We start from the raw sequence: 22666 nt of genomic DNA, 5'->3' as shown, positions 1-22666 counted from the left end.
TCTTGTCCACTTGATCACATTCGACAGTCTGGGCTACACTGAGAAATTCTACTTCTTAATCTAACAAGGCCTTTCTTATACAGGACCACCAAACTCTTTCCCTGTGCAATTTCCAGGACCTAATCTTTTTTTTTTTGTTGTTGTTTATTTATTTTTGAGATAGAGACAGAGCATGAATGGGGGAGGGTCAGAGAGAGGGAGACACAGAATCCAAAACAGGCTCCAGGCTCTGAGCTGTCAGCACAGAGCGCGACGCAGGGCTCGAACTCACGGACCGCGAGATCATGACCTGAGCTGAAGTCGGCCGCCTAACCGACTGAGCCACCCAGGCGTCCCCAGGACCTAATCTTAGTAACAGTTACTAATTTCCTTTTGTCAAGTATTTATGTGCTAGGCACCTTGCTAAACACTTTACAAGAATATTATTTTTTAATAAAGTTTATTTATTTATTTAGAGAATCAGAACAGGGGAGAGGCAGAGAGAGAGGGAGAGAGTGAAATTCAAGCAGACTCCACACAGTCTGCACAGAGCCCAACATGGGGATCAATCTCACGAGCCATGAAGATTACGATCTGAGCCAAAATCAAGAGTCAGAAACTCAACTGACTGTGCCACCCAGGTGCCCTACAAGAATATCATTATTCTATATACCTACTTCTTCAAAGCCCTTCTTGCCACCAGAAATCACACATTTATTATCTCTTCAGCTGGAGGACAAATTTCATAGAGTCCTGCTCTCCTGTTCACCGCTGTATCAAAACATCTAGCCCAGTGCTTAAGGTATATGGCTACATGAAGGCGGATGGCTCCTTTCAGACCATGGCAGAGTAAAGGAGAATATTAAAATGGGATCAGACATGACTGATCAATTGTTTTCATAGCTATTCTTTTAATATAGTTTGATTAAAGTTTAGAATACCTAAATGTATTTCCTATTTCTTTCACAAAGGACCGTAGTGATGTTCTTGGTCCTTTTTCTGACAGACTTTACCACCTGCTTTTTATCAGTCTCATGTAATAAGAGGAATTTCCTCATGTACCTCACGTACCTCGTGTGATAAGAGGAGTTTCCACCTTTGCTACTGTCTCTTCTGTTTCCTTTAATCCATTTCTCCAGAGAGGGTCATCAGATTTAAAAACTACCTAAAATAAAATAGTTCCATTGCTTCCGTGTTGTAGTGTGACCACTCTGCCCACCTACCTCCAGTCTTAGAAATTACCTTAGGAAACATAGTAATGTTTGCATTGCTGGGGCACCATTTCAGTTTTATATTAGATTACCCAATATTTATAGCATAGACGAAGCTGCTCAGCAGGGAAAAGAATGGAAGCTCTTAGGAACAGTCATTGCTTTAAGTTACATTTTATTTTTAATTAAATGCTATCAGATTAAAAACACATACTGGTATTTCCTCAGTCACCCCTTAGTGCTCACCAGAATTCTCCAACAGAAACCTTACTGCTTGGCCTTAGTAGTCCATGAATCCACAAGCGCCTCAAAGGAAAACGGATACTGAGGATTGTAATGAGAGATCAACTTGCACATTCTTATTCATATTCACGTGAAAAACCTTACATTAGCTAAACAGTAAATTCTACCATCTGTGTATAAACTTTCCATTCACAAATAGCCAATCTTGTGAAACTGAGTTTAGCAGCCTTTATGTAGGCAGAGAGGCTCATAATTTCCTAAGATCCTTGGTTAGACTCTGGACATATCATGGCTTTTCTTTTCCAACCAAAGATAACATTTGTATGTGCCTTGAATTTTCTAGTAGAATCCTCTTAAAAATTTGACAAAGGATGGACAAGCATGACAGTAAACTGATGTTATTTTAGAATGCTCTTTATTTTGAAACTTACAACAGGACATGGGTAAGGCATGTTCACAAGTATCTGTTTGATGTACAAAAGACATGTTCTCACCCTCTAGCTGCTCTTCCTTGCCTTTGTACCTGCTGCTACATACTGGTCCCTACATATCTTCCTATCTACCGTTCTCAGTTATTAAGCACATGCAGACAATGTTTCAGGGACCCACAAGGAGAATCTGCTTCAAAATACAGAATGAGTGTCAGTGGACTAAGTCACCACGACATCAAAACTCACAGGGAACCAAGGCTGAAGAAGGTGATGAAATCAGCTCACAAACTTGGGACTGTGAGCTTCCAGGGGAACAAAGAACACAATGAAAAACATTTTTTGATGTCTGAGAGAAATGGAATGTATCTACAATTCGTGGTTCTGCATTTACCACTGTTTATAAGTCACTAAAGCTATCTAATATTTTAACAGATTCTAATGTAGTTAGAGTTTTGTTCTCACACCACAGTACAAGAGCGCATGCATTACTCCACACAAATGTCACACACGGAGCGAGCAAAACACAGATGCCTCAGGACTGTCTACTTACACAAGTATCTCTCTGTGGTGGTGGGACAGGGAGGGGAATGACGGGGACTATTTCCCCATAGTGCCCGCTATGCATCAGACAGAGATACCCAAACACCTGTCATCACGAAGAAGGACAAATGCTGCTCCTAAGAGTAAGGTATAGAAAGAAGAAGCTCCAAGCTCCAAGTGGATTGGGGGATGAACACGTAGCCTCAATTTTCAGGGCAAAAAAAGTCTTGGCTGACACTAATAAGAAAGTGTTTGTAACCAATTTTCAAAAATCAAAGTATACCTTTAGGTGATGAAAACTAAGTCCTTTACAAATCTACCAGGGATATAAAATAATGAAATGGAAAAGCAAAATCACATGGTGTTTCCATGAAAAGGAGATTTAAATCTTTTGGTTTAAATCAGCCGATATGTTACCATTTACTACAGATTATTAAAATGTGTTTGCTTATGCCCATTTAAGTGCAGAATCTCTGAGGAAAAATGTAGGCATTTTATAAGGAATACTGACACGTAAAAATTTTAACTGGGGGCACTTTAACAGGTCAGAATACTTACAATTCAAGTACTGCTCTGAGGTGCTCACAACACTTTCCAAAAGAAGCCTTCAGTCTCAGAGAGTACCTCTGTAAGCAGCCCCAACAATTTAGGAATGTGGTTACACATACTTTTATTAGCCACTATTTGCTATTATCAAAGTGTTTAATAAGAGCAGGGAAATTACTATCAACTATATTAAAGATTTCCATTTACCAGCGCTGTGACACACAGTGCAAAGGATCTCCAAATGTTTGCCTTTTATACCAGAAGTAATATATCGTTATTCTCCCAATTCAACAAACCAGTAAATGACTCTTCAGTGAACTGTGACTACCTACAAAAGCAGACTGGCCTCTTCCAGAAGGTGCCGGCTACTCTTCTTACAGGAGATCCTGATCAAGGCAGGCCGGGCAAGTGCTCTGCCCTTTCAGCCACTGCTTAAAGCACTGAAATGAGAAAACAAAATCAGTCAGTGCCTTTAGGGGCACGTGGAGCCTGAGCTCTCCTGTGCTGCTCAAAGGACATGGTTAACTTCACTTCTAATTCTGATGGGGCCTGGAGCTGCCCAACACTGAGGAACACAGAAGCCTACTCAAGCTAGGAGTGCGCCCCAAGCCTCAGGAACAAATAATCTCCCCTCAGGATCTGACCCATGCACTCTGGACCTCCAACCTGACCTCAGGGGGATGGCCTTGCCCCTCGCCCCTCCACTTGCCCCACACTCCAGCTTCAGCCTTGGCATGTCAGTGCCCTGAGTTCCAGAGGTTGGCATTTTCTTGGCCCTGGGACTCACTCACCTAATAGTTAACCGATCCTCTCCTGCCTGGTCTTGGACCTTGTACACCCCACCAGCCTGCATACTGCAGCCTCGACTGGAGCCTGTCTACCCACTGTGGTCCCAAGTTGCTCGTGGATGGTGTGTTGCTGCTACCAAGCTGGGTGTGTGTGTTAAGTCTGGAAGTGCAGGCACAACACCCCTATACCTGCAGGAGACAGGCCATGCAAGAGACTGCAAGCTGTCTTGACCCCACCTAGTGAATATATTGTATTTATCCCTTTTCTGAAGGGATTAATAAACAGACATGGCAGAGACCTGATCTGTTCCAGCCAGCAGCAGGGGTGCAGAATGAATGCTCACAGCAACCAAGATAACTACCTACAGATCCTGGAAGGGTACAAGCCAGAATCTCCTAGAATCAGGCACAATGGATCCAGTTAAATTTAGCTTTTCTCCTCTAAAATGTCAAACTTCCTATACTGCACAAAACTGACAAACTCTTCCACTGTGCACCTATTCAGCCATATATGTAAGAAGCTACCTTCCAAGAAACTAGTATTATTTTGAATTTCAGCACCAACCAAGTTGATTGATGGAGCCGACTAGGATTGTTCTCCTCCACCCATGATGTGATGGATGGAAAGGACAGTGTGCACACCCCAGGAGGCCTCTCTCCCTCGCCACAGCAGCAATTTTTGGAAAGGGAGACCAGGAACACTGGCTTATAAAGAAAGTGCTTTGAAACCCCAAGAAGTATTGACACCTAGAAAAAAAAGTTCCTTTTTATTTTCAAAATACTTCATAGTCAAAATTCATGAGGAGGATGGCCGGAGAGAATTCTTACCCCTTTGTGAAACTTGTGCCCACATTTTAGTACACGCACATTTTTGGATTTGAATACCTCATGGCATATTTCACAGGAAGCTGCACCCGGTGCCTGTGGGAACAAACGTATTCCAATAATAAAGAATAACTAAATTCCTTTTTACTATATGAGCTCTTCCTACAGTGTGATAATGGTTTCAGGAATAGAACTAAGTGATTCATCACTTACACATAACTCCCTGTGCTCATCCCAACAAAGTGCCTCCTTAATGCTCATCACCATTTAGCCCATCCCCATACCCAATACCCCACCAGTAACCTTCAGTTGGGAACAACTTATTTTTCAACAGCGTTTAAGAAAAAATATAGACAGGGTGGTGTCTGGGTGGTTCGGTCAGTTAAGTACCCAACTTCGGCTCAGGTCACGATCTCACAGTTCGTGAGTTCAAGCCCCATGTCGGGCTCTGTGCTGACAGCGAGGAGCCTGCTTTGGATTCTCAGTGTCCCTCTCTCTCTGCCACTCCCTTGCGCACATGCAGATGCGCGTGCTTTCTCTCTCTCAAAAATAAACGTTAAAAAAAGAAAAACAGGGGCGCCTGGGTGGCGCAGTCGGTTAAGCGTCCGACTTCGGCCGGGTCACGATCTCGCGGTCCATGAGTTCGCGTCAGGCTCTGGGCAGATGGCTCGGAGCCTGGAGCCTGTTTCCGATTCTGTGTCTCCCTCTCTCTCTGACCCTCCCCTGTTCATGCTCTGTCTCTCTCTGTCCCAAAAATAAATAAAAACGTTGAAAAAAAAAATCTTAAAAAAAAAAAAAGAAAAACATAGACATACAAAAGAAAAAATATACTTCTGAAGTTCTAATTTTCTCAGAGAAAAAAATATTTTATACGGTTGATAGATTCCCAGGAAATTACTACAAATTTCTAATTATCCCACCTCACACCTAAACTATGGTATGAACACTATAAACCAATCATTCATCTAATTATCTAACAGCTGGAGATACAAACGTAAATGATGATCCACACCATGGACTCCTGTGGGGCTGACTGAAATCACTCAAGTCCACAATCCCTGACACAAAAAGCTGGTCACGACTAACATCTGAATAAAAGCAAGTTACAAAACAGTACATATCATATAATCACATACTTAATTTTTTAAAAATAAAGAGAATGGGTGTAGAGAGAGATACCCAGGAAAGAGGCTGGAAAGATACAGAATGTGGACAAATGGTTACTTTTCATCCAGAGAGATTTAACTTTTTTTCCTATTTTCTAAAGTTTCTATGAATGTAGATTACGTGTGCAAATCAAAACAAAACAATCTGATGGCTCATTCAGCAAACACCAAGGTCAGGGATTGTGTGGGGCGCGAGGGCGCAGAGTTGAATGGGAGAGTCTCCAGCAGGGGCACACAGTCTGGTGAGCACAGACGGCATTTTCTGTGACAGCAGAGCCCGAGAGGCACCCAGGACACCGGGCACAAGTTCTCCATACGACTCACAGCACCTACCCACACTGCACCAGTACTTTCCACTCCTCTTCCCCTCTAAACCCTGAGCACCCTGATGGCAGGAAGGAGCCTTATTCATCTACAACCTTAGCAACTGACAAGGAACCTGGCCCCAAACGGATTCTCCATCAACTGTCAGGCAAGTGCACGGAAGCAGCCCTGGCAGTGGGATTAAGGTCAGGGATGCAGAGGGGGGCAAAAGGCTCTGAAGACCCTGAACTGCTGAATGGGGTTTTCTGTCTCTCCTCTGACACTGACCGGGCAGATGCAGCAGAATGAGGTGTTCTAGCTCCTCTCTGTGGCCCCTGATGGGAGGGTCAGGGAAGCAACAGAGGGGTCAGTCCCAGGGAAAGGAATGGTAAGGTCTCTGCAGAGCTCAGAGCTAGGTTTGGCTCAAAAAACCCAGTTAACTTGACTATTTCCTAGCATGGAAAGATCGCTACAATACATTTCTAAGTGAAAAAAAAAAACAAAACAAAACACAAAAAGTATGACTAAATCCACACATACACACACATACAAAAGAGTTTAGAAATACCAACCTCATAATACTGGTTACCTTAGAGACTGGATTTTGGGAGGCTTTAAATGCTTTTTATTTGTGTTTCCTACTATGAACACATATTGGTTTTGTAATTTAAAAACATAAAGCAAACTACTTTTAATCCTTAAAAAACTACCCACGATGATCAAACTAAGTCCCGGTTTGAATATATTTTTTTCTTGTAAGTCAACTTTTACAACTTTATTACTATCAACATCAACTGTGAAGCAGAAAGCCATCTCTCTGCAGAAGGTGGCTGCCGTCTGTCTGGGGGTGGGGCTGTCCGTGAGGATGCTCTGAGGACCTGGTTGGAGGACCACACAGCCTGTGGCCAGTCAGGGACAGCCTGGGGAGAGGGAGGCACTCCAGCCAGGCCTTGCGGGAATGTTCTGCATGCTCATAAGCTTTCTCATTGGAGTTAGACACTCTGGGAACTGAATGTATGAGGTCTGGAAAATCTCCAACGAATAGTGGAAAATGAAAATGTACGGGAGGAATAAAAACAAGTTCACAAAAAGATTCACTGCTTAGTTCGTCAGCAAACTAGTACTCTGTCCAATCATGCATCACTGACTCCACTACAGGGCCAAAATCTATTGCAATTTTGATTTCATCTAAATTCTGATACCACAGTTGGACAAAAGGGAAAAAACATGCTTTGCATCAGAATTCAATCTGGAGCCCGTGGCCTTGAGCCACAGAGGTGATGGCGTCTCTTTCAACCACACGTTTGGTCCCTGGTATACAGTCCTGGTGTCGGCTGGGTCTGTGTGGTGAGGATTAGGGAATTAAATGCTGCACACCCAGATCAAATGAGGGAATGCTGGCAAGCTGCCCGAATCATCTATGCCTCAGTTTCCTCATTACAAAGACAATTACAATGTCTTCTCAATTGAGATCATCGATGCCACAGTACTTTATAAAAAGATCTATATAAATATAACATTCTAGAACATTTATTGTTCTGAAAGAACAATAAACATTTAAAATCTGTGTATCAAATTAAAGGCAAGTTCAGCCCATTCCAGTGTCCTACCCACCCACACCCGCTCCAGGCACTCAAGGGGAGAGGGAAGGGAAGCAGCCAGACCCTCCTGGACACACAGCTTGACCCTGGTAATTCTACTGTAGCACTTCATCCAGATAGCAACTTCAACAAGCAGGTAAGAGCTAAGCTCACAGTGTTACTAAGTGACAAAACCAAGTCTGTGTGATTCCAAAGCCCGTGGTGACACGGCATAAAATGATTCAAAAATCATTTTCCTGAACTACTCAAAATATCACATGTGATATAAAAAATTAACTTGTACTTGACTGTCTGAAGGCCCAGTTTCCACAATGTGGCTGGAACTTTCTTGGTGTAGGCGCTTCTCCCAACAGGAGCCCCAGGTTCCCATAAAAGCGGGCCTTACTGGTCACAGACTGTCCTAATGGGAAACTCAAGTACATCTAAATTTGGTTTCTAATTTTTTTTTCAGTAGGCTCCACGCCCAACGTGGAGCTCAAACTCATGACCTTGAGATCAAGAGTCACACACTCCCCTGACTGAGCCAGCCAGGCGTCCCAGGTTTCTAATTTTAAGATTAAATAAATTAGGTCTAGAAATGAAGAGAATGGGGCTAAAATTGTTAAATTTTGTCTCCCTCTTCTTCTTCATTAAAAAAACAAACTGAGGGGTGCCTGGGTGGCTCAGTCGGTTGGGCGTCTGACTTCGGCTCAGGTCATGACCTCACGGTCCATGAGCTGGAGCCCCGCATCGGGCTCTGGGCTGACAGCTCAGAGCCTGGAGCCTGTTTCGGATTCTGTGTCTCCCTCTCTATCTGACCCTCCCCTGCTCATGCTCTGTCTCTGTCTCAAAAATAAATAATGTTAAAAAAAAAACAAAAAAAAAAAAAACCCAAAAAATACAAACTGACCACACATACAATACTCACAGGGATATCTTCTGCCTTCTGTCCCTTGGTTTTGGGCAACGGTCCAGCAGTCAGGGAGGATGGGCCCTGGGAGGCATTGGTCACAGTAGCAGCAGAGCTGGGCTCAGACAACCTCTTGTCCTTTCCTGAAGTTGGCTGCAGAGATAATGTGGGGAGTGAAGCAAGTTCAGTAATCCAAAAGCTTGCCCGTCTTCTGTCTTTATTGAAGTGTTCTCCACATTTTGGTTGGATGCATTTTTTTTTTTTTATAAATTCTTATTTTATAAATAAAGTGGACCATTTTATTGTATCTGGATGAAACACTGACCTTTTTCTTTTTCTGTTCATCTAGAATGTGTTCTGTCACTCTTTGGACAATTTCATCAATACTCAATCCTGACAGTGAGTTCTTGTTCTTGTTTCGCACTTTTTTAATAAAACCAGCAAGCTCAGTGCTAAAAAGAGAAAGTGGACACAAATGACAAGAGAAACTCAACGTTTTCTACTGTAAAGAAATACTGTGTGCCGATATTAACAGCTAAAAGAAACAAACCAAATACATACAAAACAAAATAAATTTGTAAATAATAGCAATGGTATATAAAAGCAGGGGAATCACTCTTTCCAAGCAGTTATGAAAATTCCGATATTTCTAACTATTTAACTAGAATGTCAAAGTAACAGTGTATCACTAGATCTACTTGAGATACCCATCTCTACCTAGAAACCTGACTTCCTACAGCCTGGGTATATTGTAGCTTTATGCTAAATCACTGACTGAGCAGACAACATTGGTTCTGACTTGAAATCAATAAAATCTCTTTCTACCTAAGAGGAAATTAGATTTGCTGACTGCCTTCTTTAAAAAAATCTGACAAGGTTTTCCAAGCCTGAATTTTTCACAAGTAGCAGTGGATGGAATTAAACCATTAATCAACAGGAACTTGTTATTTGTAGCACTAATCCCTCAAATGTTTTAACTTTCAGAAAATTAGGATGCATTTCTACTTGGTGGTGTAAACGCTCCCAAATTTAGTCAGGATTGCAAACAATTTATTTCTAAGGTACTTTGGCTAATTACAACTTGAGTATTTTTACAATTGGCATGGGAACTGCTATTGAGAGAACTTAAAATGTTTCTCAAACTTAGGCAGGGCTAAATATGCCCATGTGCATATACCTGTTTTCGAATAAGAAGGGCTCTGCCAACAGATGCAAAACATTAATTCTGCTCAATCATAATTTAACCACTACTTGCTTCAAACGTGTAATTTCAAAACCTGTAACTAATATCAAAGACAGAAATAACATGGGACAGGGCACAGAGGGTCATCCAGGGATGTGCATTCCTCTTTTCCTAGCTGTATCCCAGAGACACTGCCTTTCTTTCTCTCCTGGCTGAGACAAGGAATACTTCTCCTCCTTCATACCAACCCAGACAGCAAGGCCAGAGGCTGGAGGTGGAAACACTGGCTGAGATAAAGCAGCGCTCCCCACCCTCAGAGGACCCTCTGTAACACACCCACAACCCTGATTCACTATCAGATTACATCTAGTCTTTCGGACCTCACACCTCTAACAAATCAGAGGTGTCGAGCAAGGTCTAAGTTGCTGCCACTTTCCTGGCTATGTGGTATTTCTTCGCCTAAATGATATAAAACTAGTGTTTTGCAGTTTTTCGTTTTTGTTTTTTAATGTTTATTTTGAGAGAGTGAGAGAAAAGACAGCAGGGGAGGGGCAGAGAGAAAGGGTGACAGAGAATTCCAAGCAGGTTCTGCAGCTGTCAGCATAGAGCCCGACATGAGGCTTGAACTCACGAACCGTGAGATCATGACCTGAGCTGAAACCAAGAGTCGGATGCTTAACCAACTGAGCCACCCAGGTGCTTCTACAGTTTTATTTTCATTTAGGGGTTCCATAACTAGGACTAGAGCATGTTAATGATCTCATCAAAATCTACACTTGATCTTAGCCAAAAGGCCGAGAAGCGATGATCTCATCAAAATCTAAGCAAATTGCCCTGGGTTCTGATGAGTATGGAGTAACCAGTGTTCAGTGTTTTCAATCTAGATATGTGCATCAAAAGGTTGGCTTGAAAATGCTCACCTCCATGTTTACAAAAAAGGGAAGAAATGTAGCACCTGTCTTTCTGAATAAAACGATTATGGAGTTGTTTCCACCTCAGCCCTTAACTGGCCAAAATGTTATCTGATCAGGAAACCTCAGTTCATTAAGATATTTAACAGAGTCACAGACAATTTATAGCCATACCTGTTGTAACATGGGAATACCACTGACAGGTGCTCAATAATACTATTGAACGGCTTTTTTGGAGACTGGCTTGACCGAGTAGCACGTCCTGGTAGTTTCTGATCAGCCACAAGGCTTTGTTTTGACAGAGTTTCCTGGCCCGTGCTCTTACACTCTGGCAGCTGGGTGACTCCAGGCTGACAAGAGAGCGATCCCGACAATGGAGAAGAGGAAGCCCCCACTGGGCCATCGCTGGCGGAGACCAGACTTGAATCCTTGGGACCTGTTGTTTGGTTTCCAGTCCCACGATCTGCAGAAGTGTTGGCAGCGGCAGTTCCGTGATCGTCTTGGCTTGAAGACTCAGGAAGTAACTTAGGAGGAATCTGGGAAGAACACACCACAGTTGGATCACTAAGAGAAACATCTGTGGACAAACACTGACGAATAAGCACGACTATAATAAACCTGGGTGCTCAAGTGCATGGGGAACTTGACTCCAATGAATTAAATGTTTTTGTTTTTAAAAAACTGCTGGTTGCCTTCACTTTAAAATGAGCTTCTCTGGGGCGCCTGGGTGGCGCAGTCGGTTAAGCGTCCGACTTCAGCCAGGTCACGATCTCGCGGTCTGTGAGTTCGAGCCCCGCGTCGGGATCTGGGCTGATGGCTCAGAGCCTGGAGCCTGTTTCCGATTCTGTGTCTCCCTCTCTCTCTGCCCCTCGCCCGTTCATGCTCTGTCTCTCTCTGTCCCAAAAATAAATAAACGTTGAAAAATTAAAAAAAAAAAAAATAATAAATAAATAAATAAATAAAATGAGCTTCTCTGGGCTCTGCACTGCTGGTCTCCCTCTCCCTCTCTGGAGATCCTTCTCAGCTCTCCCTGCAGTGCTTACACCTGTTTGTGCCTTAATGTGGACGCTCAGCTCCTTATGCTGTCGGGGGAGGGGGGTGCATCTCCAGCCCCTGCTATACCCTCTCCCCAGGACATTTCACACTCTCTTATGCCTCAGAGACTACGTGCTAGGTACTAATAATGGCCGCTTTTTACAAGATCCTAGTCTAGAATATTTGCCTGAGATCCAAACCTGCAAATTCAAACTCCCTTATTAGGCAAATCCACTGGGTGATTCCAAGGACACTTAAACTCAGTGTCTCCAAAAGCAGGCTCAGCTCGGTCTCTGACCCTGCTCTCCCTCCAACCCCACAACCACTCTCTGATCCATGACATGGCTGGTGACAGTGAGCCCCTCTGCCACTTCATACTGCGGGCAAGCTGACAGCCATCAGGAACAGCGCCAAGTCATCCCCTTACTTGAAACCTGCATTGGGTTCTTAGTGACCTCAGGAAAAGTCAAACTGCTGAACACACCTTACAGAACAAAGTTCCCTTCGTTCTGGCCCTTGGGTACTTTTATAATATTTCTCACCAAAGCCCCCCTCTGTCATACTAAACTTCTTTTATATCCATGAAAGAAGTGTTCCCTATTTTCCTAGCCTTCAAATATGCTGTTTCTTCCATTTGAACACTCTGACCCTCCAAATATCACACCATCCACCCCTCCTCAAACACACACCCATGTTCTCCTTTTGCCTGGTTAATTCCTATTCCAGATCTCTGACTCACTGAGACCTCCAACAGGGAATCTTCTGCTGAGGTCTGGACCTCTTCGTTAGGTTAGTGCCTCCTAATTTATGCTGCTATAGCATTTTATGCTCCTATGAAAAACCTTGGCACACTTTACTTGTAATTATGGGCTTAACATCTCTCTTTTCCCAAATCCATATGTCCTTTGAGGGAAGAGACCGCATCCAATCTTCATCACCACTAAATACCCAATGAATGGGGGAGAAATGACACACAAAGTTAATGGTTTTTAGGGTAATATTTATTACTCAAGTGCCTGGCACCCTACGAGTTCCCAAGGTTTTGGGTATTAACATTTTTTTGTGTGTTTATAAAATTACATAAGCTAGAACTAAAAGTTAGTAGTGAATATGCTGTTGAGATCTCACATTTTTTTCCCTTCCATGTCTGCCATGAAAGTTTGGAAACACTATAAATGATACGTGAGCTTTAATTCTACATAAAACTCTACTTCTTACTCAGTTCAATGGAGGAAAAAAATGTTTTTCTATGGAGAGAAGAAACTTTGGAACTCAACAGAATATTTTACTCAGTTCAAGGTGGCTGACTTTTAACATTTTAAACACAGTTTTGGCAGACGAAACCACAAGTTGAATGCTTACTGTGCAAAGTACTGGCAAGCCAAAGGCTTTCGAGATCAGGCTCCTGTGTGCAGGGAGCCTGTCACCTCAGTTAAGGAGACTGAGCGCATGTGACAGAAGGGCTACAGGGTGAGGGGCAAATGAGGGCCGCCTTGACCAGGCTTTCAGGTACAGACACAATGCCAAGAGTGAGGCTAGTGCTCCAGGCTGGAGGACAGTTTAGGCAAAGGTCTGGCAGTAGCAGGAAGGTGCAAATCAGGAGCTAAGGAAAATAGTCTCCTTACAGCAGACTACTTCACAAATAGGTTTTAATGTTGTGCCAAAATATTCTGAAACCAGCTCTAATCAACTCTTGAATAGAGTCCTTCTTTAAATTCTTACAGTCTGATCTCCTTTGGGCTTCAGCCATTTTAGTATTGGCTGAGCATCTGCTGTGTCTAAAGAAGCAGTATGTACCCCAGAAGACAATAAAGTGATACCTGGTATAGCCATTTTTAAAGTCCACAATATCAAATTCATGTTTTTCTTTACTGTGCTGCACAGTTTAAAATATAAAGACAGGTTTGGCAGTCACTATTATTCAAAAGATTTTTTAGCAAATACCTCAAAATAGCAGTAAAATATGACAGACCTAACCAACAAAACCTTTGTATGTCTTTGTATTTGATGAGGACACAGATCTGAATTTTGGTCTTATGCCCACAAGTATCCAGGAATAAGACTAACTCTGAGGTGGTGTCAGTAGAGAGAGCTGGTCTAAACCACAGGCACCTGCTCCTCTTAGATTATTCGTTCAAATGCAGAGAACATGCCAGCATCCAGAAAAGAAGGCAGATGTACCAGCCCTGTGTTCACTTCAGTCCTGTCCTTAGACACTGATGTAGAAAGACTCCTCTTCCATTTACGTAAGAATGTTTACTATCCAGCTTGAAATGTTAACCAGTAGCACCAATAATGAAAACATTAAGGCAATCTCCCAGAATACAAACAATAAAAAATTACTTGGGCCCAAATAAGGAAGAAATTGTGGTGACAGAAGCTGTGACAGACTTACTGTGCTACAGACAGGAAGTGAAAGGTCAGGAATCTGCACTCTAGAAAGTTCACTGAGCCGAGAGCCATTTTTAATTGCTTGAATTTGTTCTTCAAATTGAGACTGTAGGTAGAAGGAAAACTGTTAAGTTTTTCTAATAAATTCCCAGGGGAATATCACAATTGTCAATTAATACTTTTTTCCTTACTATATATTTACAAATGGTCAACAATTTTCCAGGAAATATAACGGAGATGCAAGGTATCAGAACAATTATTTCTTGTAAGGAAAGAAACTCAAAATGAGACCTCATTAATCAGAATGTTCTAAAAAAATTTTTTTTTCAACGTTTTTATTTATTTTTGGGACAGAGAGAGACAGAGCATGAACGGGGGAGGGGCAGAGAGAGAGGGAGACACAGAATCGGAAACAGGCTCCAGGCTCCGAGCCATCAGCCCAGAGCCTGACGCGGGGCTCGAACTCACGGACCGCGAGATCGTGACCTGGCTGAAGTCGGACGCTTAACCGACTGCGCCACCCAGGCGCCCCTAATCAGAATGTTCTAAAGCCTTATCAAATGGAACTTCTCTAATCTTATCAATTAAGGGCAGAATTTAAGACAATTAAGAAAACAGCATTACTTTCAGGAAAAACTCTTCCTAATAATTACAATAAAAAATATATATTATCTTTAACAGCTCAAAAAAGAAAGTTTCAATGACACTAGCCTCTCCTGAGAACTATAATCATCATCTAGGTTTTGACAGAAAATATTTTGTAACTTACCTTTGCTTTCTCAATTTCTTTTCCAACCTTACAAAGAAATGATTCCCATGAATGTACATCAGACTCCGTATCAGGATATGCTGCAGAATCACTGAAAAAGCAGAGAACCATGAAACCATTTAATGTTTACTTTAGAAATGTTTTAAAAGTTAAAAGCACTGAAGTGTAAATGACAACATTTAAACACAACAGAAAGATGTATTTCACATGACCACACACACACACCAAAACCTATTTTTAAATTATTTTATTTTATTTTATTTTACATTTATTTTTGAGAGACAGAGCACAAGTGGGGAGGAGCAGAGAGAGAAGGTGACAGAATCTGAAGCAGGCTCCAGGCTCTGAGCTGTCAGCACAGAGCCTGCGGCAGAGTTTAAACTCACAAACAGTGAGACCATGACCTGAACCAAGTCGGATGCTTAACTGACTGAGCCACCCAGGCGCCCCTCCAAAACCTATTTTTAAAGAATTATGTATCTTACAGACTCACCACTAGAAACAATTTAGGAAATATTAATTGCTTATCTAACCCAAACCCCTAAGCTGGTGGACAGAGAGCAAACATTCTCCTTAATTTTAATTTCTTTCCCTAAATTTGAAGATTTGATCATTTTTCACTTAACATCTTTGTGTTTAACATCAAAGGGTGTTTTTACACTAAAAAAAATTATAAGGCAGCCTGGAACACTTGAAACATTCCAATAAAACCCACATCGTTATTGTAAAATAAAGAGTAGGGCCTGATACACTGGTAAGTTATACCTCCACACCTTTACTGAAAGTGACAAACAAGCTTTCGAACTCCTAACTGGGAAGATTAATAACACTATGAATTTGTGATTGTGTCAGCTCTCCTTACACATCTTTTTTTTTTGTTGTTTATTTATTAATTTTGAGAAAGAGAGTGAGAGTGAGCACACACACGTGAGTGGGGGAGGGGCAGAGAGAGAGGGAGAGAGAGAGAGAATGCCAAGCAGGATCTGTGCTGCTGATGGGGAGCCTGATGCGGGGCTCGATCTCATGAACCTTGAATCTTTAAAAAAAAAAAAAATTTTTTTTTAACGTTTATTTATTTTTGGGAGAGAGACAGAGCATGAACAGGGGAGGGTCAGAGAGAGAGAGGGAGACACAGAATCTGAAACAGGCTCCAGGCTCTGAGCTGTCAGTACAGAGCCTGACGTGGGGCTTGAACTCACGAACCGCGAGATCATGACCTGAGCCGAAGTCGGACGTTTAACCGACTGAGCCACCCAGGCGCCCCACGAACCTTGAATCTTGACCTGAGCCGAAACCAAGAGCCAGACACTTAACTGACTGAGCACCCAGTTTTCTTTATACATCTTAAAGAAAACCCAGAACATTTCCTTTTACGTCTTTTCTCTTTTGCTATCCTTTGGTGGAATGGGAAAGTTAGCAGGGCATCCCTAAGAAAGAAGCTATGTGTCCTATGAGATTTAATAAGGAAGTCGACACTGTCAGATGAAAGGAGGTCTGAGATCTCCATTTCTCAGAGGCACCACAGTGCACAAGGTCAAACACTGTCCTTTCAGAGCCCCTGGGCCTCACTTCAGCTGCACTAGTCTTATAACCCGAGTCAGCGTCTTAGTTTTCCTCTCATTAGAAAGGTTTTCTCATGTGAAAAAAACTAAATCTTGAAAAATGAAGAAATAACAACACATCCAAACTTTTTCCCGTGACCCACAGAACCTGTGGCTCAACACCGAGGGTTTGAAATGTAAGGCAAAAAGCACAGGGAAGGATGAAAAACCTGACTGTGGAATGATAAAAAGACCAGATGAAAAATAATCCCTTGTGTGAAAATCCACACAGAATAGTGCTAGAGACTAGACTGAGGAAGACCCTCTAGAATTCCCAGGTAAACCTTATTCCAAAATCAAAGCTAAACAAACAAAAACAGGTAAAGATTATGAGAGTTGAAAAAAGGACCATAGGTGAGTATCTTCTGAAGTGACATTTCCATACTCTATCATTAAGACTGTTAAGTGATTGTTCTTACAGAAGGTAATTGTTTAAAAAGCTTGAAAATGTGATCTTCACTCCAGAAATTTATTGCATGGAAATGATTAATAACGTGCATAAAAATGTGGCTACAAGGAAACTCACTGAAATGCAGCTTTTCTTTTTTTTTTTTTTAAATTTTTTTTAACGTTTATTTATTTTTGAGGCAGAGAGAGACAGAGCATGAACAGCAGAGGGTCAGAGAGGGAGACACAGAATCTGAAGCAGGCTCCAGGCTCTGAGCTGTCAGCACAGAGCCCGACACGGGGCTCGAACTCACAGACCATGAGATCATGACCTGAGCCGAAGTCGAAAGCTCAACCGACTGAGCCACCCAGGTGCCCCGAAATGCAGCTTTTCTTAACAGAGTGTGCAAAGAACCCAACTATGCACCGCCACAGTGGGGTTTAATAAATCATGACACATTTGTATGCTGGAATACTATCCAACTTTTCAAAATTAGGTTAGAGAAATGTCATTATTGATACGAAAGGAAGCTTCCTTTATATTACTTAGTAAAAAAAAAAAAAAATATATATATATATATATATTTATAAAATTTTGTTTTTTTCAAATACTTAATGGTTTCTTCTAAAATACTAATTAGTTACACATTAATTAAGAATTATGGATAATCAGGGAGTTTGGGTGGCTCAACTGGTTAAGCATCCGACTCGATTTTGGCTCAGGTCATGATCTCATGGTTCGTGGGACTAAACCCTACATCAGGCTCTGTGCTGACAATGAGGAGCCTGCTTGGGGTTCTCTCTCTCCCTCTGTTCCTCCCCTACTCTGTCTCTCAAAAATAAAGAAATAAACATTAAAAAAAGAATTATGGATAATCGTTATCGGTGTGGTTTGTATATTTTGATTTTTCTGCAACTGAACATGTATTGATGATGTATAACTATTAAAAATAAAATGGTCCTGAATAACGTAATGACTCTTTTGTCAAATCAGCTCTAATGTGGATTTCCTACACGACATGCTGGGAAGCACACCCGTGACACCACACAGTACCTGCTCAGGAGCTTCAGGTACTTCAGATACGCTTCTGCTTGTGATTCCATGATCTGTAATTTGTACACTTCTGTCTCCTTCCAGTTTTCAAGCACAGATACCTACCATTAGATTAGATAACAATGAAGTATTTTCAAACAGTGAAACTGAAACTATCTTAAGGTTGTTAAAACGTAAACATTCTAAGCCACTTTCCAGTTTCTCCTTAAATGACAGATGATGACAGAAGCACTAGAACTTGCTTATGTGGTAATTCACAAAAGTCAACATGAATTAATTCAAACTTTTGGATTTGAAAACAGAATAACATAATGACAGGAAAATTATTTTACCTTACAGAGTACTTTTCTCAGATACTAAACTTTCCACATGGCTTACTGCTTAAGCCATGTACAAACACAGAGCCAGGTTCCCTGCATGTGTAGGCCTGATGAGCATTATCTGTGGTCCTGTCCCTGGTAAGCAGAGGGCCAGGGGTCTGCACAATGACCCCCAGGCTGCACGCTATCAAATTTAAAGGCCTCAAAGAAGTTGTTCTCAGTATGAGCTTCAAAAGCCTCTGGGGAATGTTTTTTGGTTTTCCCACAAGCCTATGGGCCATTTTTGTAAGAGGCACTGCAAGAAATATAGAACTGCTTTCTTTTAATACAGGTGTCAGTAACCTTCACAGGGCCCACCAGGCAGAAGGGCTGGCCAAATGGTGGTAAATGGGACCTGACCAAGCTCATAAATATACATGTAGGCATAGGACTCATAAAATATAGGCACTTCAGCTTTTCTTTCCCCATCCTTTCCTTAGAAGCAGCTGCATAGTCAAAATTTAATCAGAAGTCCCATGTCTGTGGATTATATAAGCTAAGTCTTTTTTTTTTTTTTTAATTTCCCAGAATAATCATAGATATATATACCAACAAGTAGTATTTCTTCTCAATTGAGAAAACAAAGACAACCATGTTTTGGGAACTCAATAAAATACAGCCAGAGGTCATTATTTTGATTTTTGTCTCAGTAGTATCTCAAATAGTATGTGGACATTGGTATATATTCTTCTGAGGAAAGAAGAGAGCATATTCTTTTTTTTTTTTTTTTTTTGAGAGTATATTCTTAATGAGTGGATTATTTTCAAGTTCCTCTTCCAGTAGTGACTATTATGGTTGGCTACTTCATGGCACACCACTTGATTACAGATGATGAAGCCATTCTAAGGTACAGCATGGAAAACGACTGAATTATAAAAATAAGGAAAGCAGACTGCAAAATGTGGTGTTCACTTTGAGTACAGCTATGTAATATCATGTAAGCACAAGGGTAAAACATTAAAAAGTGACATGCATGGAAAAAAGTAGCTGTTTCTGGGATGTAGGACTCTGGGTGAGAGGCTATCCGTCAGACTCCACACTTTTCAGCAATGTTGTTATGCCTCATATGTAGGCATATGAAAAACAATCAAACAAAGCAAACAAACAAAGCAAACAATCTCGCCACATCTGTCCGTCACCAAGTGTCCCAGGCTCACCTCTGCAGCCACTGCTCTTTGAAGACTCTCTTCATAATTCTCTTTCCCTTTCTTTATGCACTCTTCTATTTTCATTTTCTCATTTGTAAATGTATCACTGCAAATATTAATGAGAAAAAACTTCTTGAAAAAGAAAAAAACAGTGAGATAACTAAAGGCTTAAGCCAGGTTAGCTTTGAAATCATGACACAGAGAGACTCACAAAACTTCTTAGTGTCTGACACACAGATTCACTCATATGTGCTTTTTGCATTTCACAAATGATCAAAGGAACATATAAAATTTAAAAATTGAGTGTTTGGTGGAAATGCTGAGAAGCTGGTTCATCACTTTTACCAGGGCAGGTGGACTACAACGTATCTGGCTACAGAACATCCCTCATGCTTCCAGTCAGGAAATTCTATTTTGACACACATTATATGACAAAGAAATCATCCAAAGGAAAGAAGTTATCTCTACAAAGTAATCATGGCAATATGTGTATAAGGGCTTAAAAAAAACAAAAAGGCCATGAATCATGATGCGAATGGAAATGTTTATGTGAAACAATATTCAACGAAAAATGCAGAACACAACTGCTTCACTAATGAATATACTGACTACCCGTAGGTAAAAACATTATATCCATTAACAAAGCTTAAAAGAAAACTTTTTATAGGTTCATAATAAAAATCTGCCCTCTTTAATAAACTTAAAATTGTAGAACAACTACCATAATAAAGTTGAGATTGTTATCTTAAGTAACACAAAAGAAAAGTTTTAAAAACACATTTTTAGGGGCGCCTGGGTGGCTCAGTTGGTTAAGCATCTGACCCTTGATTTTGGCTCAGGTCATGATCTTGCTGTCCATGAGACTGAACCCCACGTTGAGCTCAGTGCAGAGTGAGGAGCCTATTGGGACTTTCTCTCTCTTTCTCTCTCTCCCCCTCTCCCTATCCCCCATCCCAACTCAGGAGCACGTGTGTTCTCTGTCAAAATAAATAAATAAACTTGAAAAATAAAATCTTAAAAAAAAATCCACATTTTTAGTTTCAGGAGACTTCAAAGGAAAAGAACAGTTAATCAACAATACTAAACTCAGGATTAAAAAAAATTTTTTTTTAATTGTTTATTTTTTGAGAGACACAGAGCATGAGTGGGGGAGGGGCAGAGAGCAGGAGACACAGAATCAGAAGCAGGCTCCAGGCTCTGAGCCATCAGCACAGAGCCCGACTCAAGGCTCGAACCCATGAACTGCTGAAGTAGGACACCTAACTGACTGAGCCACCCAGGCACCCCGAATAAAGTTGAGGATTTTTATACTGACAATGTAAAATAAAAGTAGTAGGAACATCATAAAATAAAAACACTCAAAGAATAATTTTATTTAAACATTAATTTAAAGAATAAAATAGAAACAAATAAAAGAGACATAATTAATTAAAAAGAAATAGACAAGCCACAATAGACTTAGAACCCTAGTGTGCTGGTGCCTCTGGGTATTAAAAGTATAAGATAATAGTAAAAGCAAACATAAACTTAATTTGCCTGATTTCGAGGGACTGATCCAGAAGTAATTCATGTTCCTTATCCTTTCCATCATTTTTCTGGGTATATCTATGGAAGAAAATCACCAAATTTTAATTAATTTTCAAGGATATTTAAAAACACGATCCCACATAGTAAATTCTACTTACTTTGAGGCAAACATTTCTTGATTTTGTAAACTTCTACATTTTGATTTAATTTCTATTATCTTCTAAATAGGCAAAGAATCTGGGTCATTTTCCTTTAACACCTAAAGGACAGAAATCTTTTCTTCACCCTAGGTCATATGCTTGCAGTGTAGACAACACCTTATCTCAGTTCACTTCAAGGAGCACTTCCAGGTGATTCCACATGACCCAGAGGAGTATTGGTGTTGTCTATCATCATCAGTATAACCAGTGGCTCTCATTCAAAATGAAAACAGCCTTCTCATCATTAAAATAGGACTTAGAGGGGTGCTTGGGTGGCTCATTTGATTAAACATCTGACTTGCCACTCGGGTCAAGATCTTGTAGTTCATGAGTTTGAGCCCTGTGTCAGGCTCTGCGCTGACAGCTTGGAACCTGGAGTCTGCTGTGGATTGTGTGTCTCCCTCTCTCTCTCTGCCCCTCCCCCACTTGCGCGCGCGCGCGCACGCGCGCGCTCTCTCTCTCTCTCTCAAAAAGAAATACAGCCCAGTCAACACACAAACATATCCAGTCTAACACCCTGCAAAACGAAGTGTACATATCTTTCTAAAACTTTTTAATTTTTTAAAAATGTTTACTTCTGAGACAGAGAGAGAGACTGCATGAGTACGAGAGGGGCAGAGAGACTGGGAGATACAGAATCTGAAGGAGGCTCCAGGCTCTGAGCTCAGCACAGAGACTGATGCAGGGCTCAAACTCATGAACTGTGAGATCACCACCTGAACTGAAGCTGGACACCCAACTGACTGAGCCAGGCGCCCCGAATTTTTTTTTAAAGCTTATTTTTGAGAGAGAGAGAGAGAGAGAGAGAGAGAGAGAGAGAGAGAATGAATGAACGAGTGGGAGAGGGGCAGAGAGAGGGAGACAAAGAATCCAAAGCAGGCTTCAGGCTCTGAGCTGTCAGCACAGAGCCCAACACAGGGCTCAAACTCACGAACTGGGAGAACATGACTTGAGGCAAAGTCAGAGGCTTAACCTACTGAACCACCCACGTGCCCCAACCAACTTGAATTAAAATAATAAATAAAAAGTATCCCAGCAAGATCAAATTTCAAGGGTGGGTGCTTGGGGAGGGGATCTGCATATGAAAAGACCTGAACTGGCATGCCAGAATGTAAACCCAAGGTATTTTGATTACAAAACCATTTTCTTTTTAAATTTTAAAACTTCCTGCAAAACAGGAAGTATAGTTGGCCCTTGAACAACACAAGTCTGAACTGTGTAGTGCATATATACAGATTTTTCGATACAGTATAATACTAAAAATGTACTTTCTCTTCCTTCTTTCTTTTTACTTAAAGTTTATTTATTTTCGAGAGACAGAGAGTGCAAGCGGGGGAGGGGCAGAGAGCAAGAGAATCCCAAGCAGGTTCTGAGCTGTCAGCTCAGAGCCCGATGTGGGGCCCAAACTCAAAAACTGTGAGATCATGACCTGAGCCAAAATCGAGTCTGATGCTTAACCGACTGAACCACCTAGGTGCCCCTTCCTTATGACTTTCTTAGTAAATTTGTTTTCTCTAGTTTACCAAGAATTATGGCATATAATAAATATACAAAATATGTGTTAATTGTGTTATCAGTG

General features: G+C 41.3%; 1 protein-coding gene across 5 annotated transcripts in view; it reads right to left on the bottom strand.

Annotated features, from left to right (window-relative positions):
* Window positions 1-1834: 1834 nt before the first annotated feature.
* TTC3 (tetratricopeptide repeat domain 3) overlaps window positions 1835-22666 on the bottom strand; it is a 129519-nt gene continuing 108687 nt past the window's right edge. For 4 of the 5 annotated variants that reach the window (XM_047099128.1, XM_047099129.1, XM_047099126.1 and 1 more), the window contains 10 exons: window positions 20897-20965; window positions 19370-19466; window positions 17854-17954; window positions 14812-14902; window positions 14047-14148; window positions 10791-11152; window positions 8848-8974; window positions 8541-8675; window positions 4567-4659; window positions 1835-3390 (listed from right to left, as the gene is read on the bottom strand). In XM_047099128.1, coding sequence (XP_046955084.1) covers window positions 3325-3390; window positions 4567-4659; window positions 8541-8675; window positions 8848-8974; window positions 10791-11152; window positions 14047-14148; window positions 14812-14902; window positions 17854-17954; window positions 19370-19466; window positions 20897-20965 — 1243 coding nt within the window. In that variant the 3' untranslated portion in view covers window positions 1835-3324. The remainder of the gene's footprint in view (window positions 3391-4566; window positions 4660-8540; window positions 8676-8847; window positions 8975-10790; window positions 11153-14046; window positions 14149-14811; window positions 14903-17853; window positions 17955-19369; window positions 19467-20896; window positions 20966-22666) is intronic. The other variant, XM_047099127.1, reaches the window with a different exon arrangement.

This window comes from Lynx rufus, unplaced genomic scaffold (genome assembly GCF_022079265.1).
Source record: "Lynx rufus isolate CCGP_SWC_20201006 ecotype Redwood Valley unplaced genomic scaffold, mLynRuf1.p SCAF_5, whole genome shotgun sequence".
In the NCBI taxonomy this organism is placed as follows: domain Eukaryota; kingdom Metazoa; phylum Chordata; class Mammalia; order Carnivora; family Felidae; genus Lynx; species Lynx rufus.
Note: the sequence above shows the minus strand (reverse complement) of the source record. Positions and strands in the feature narration are given on the sequence as shown.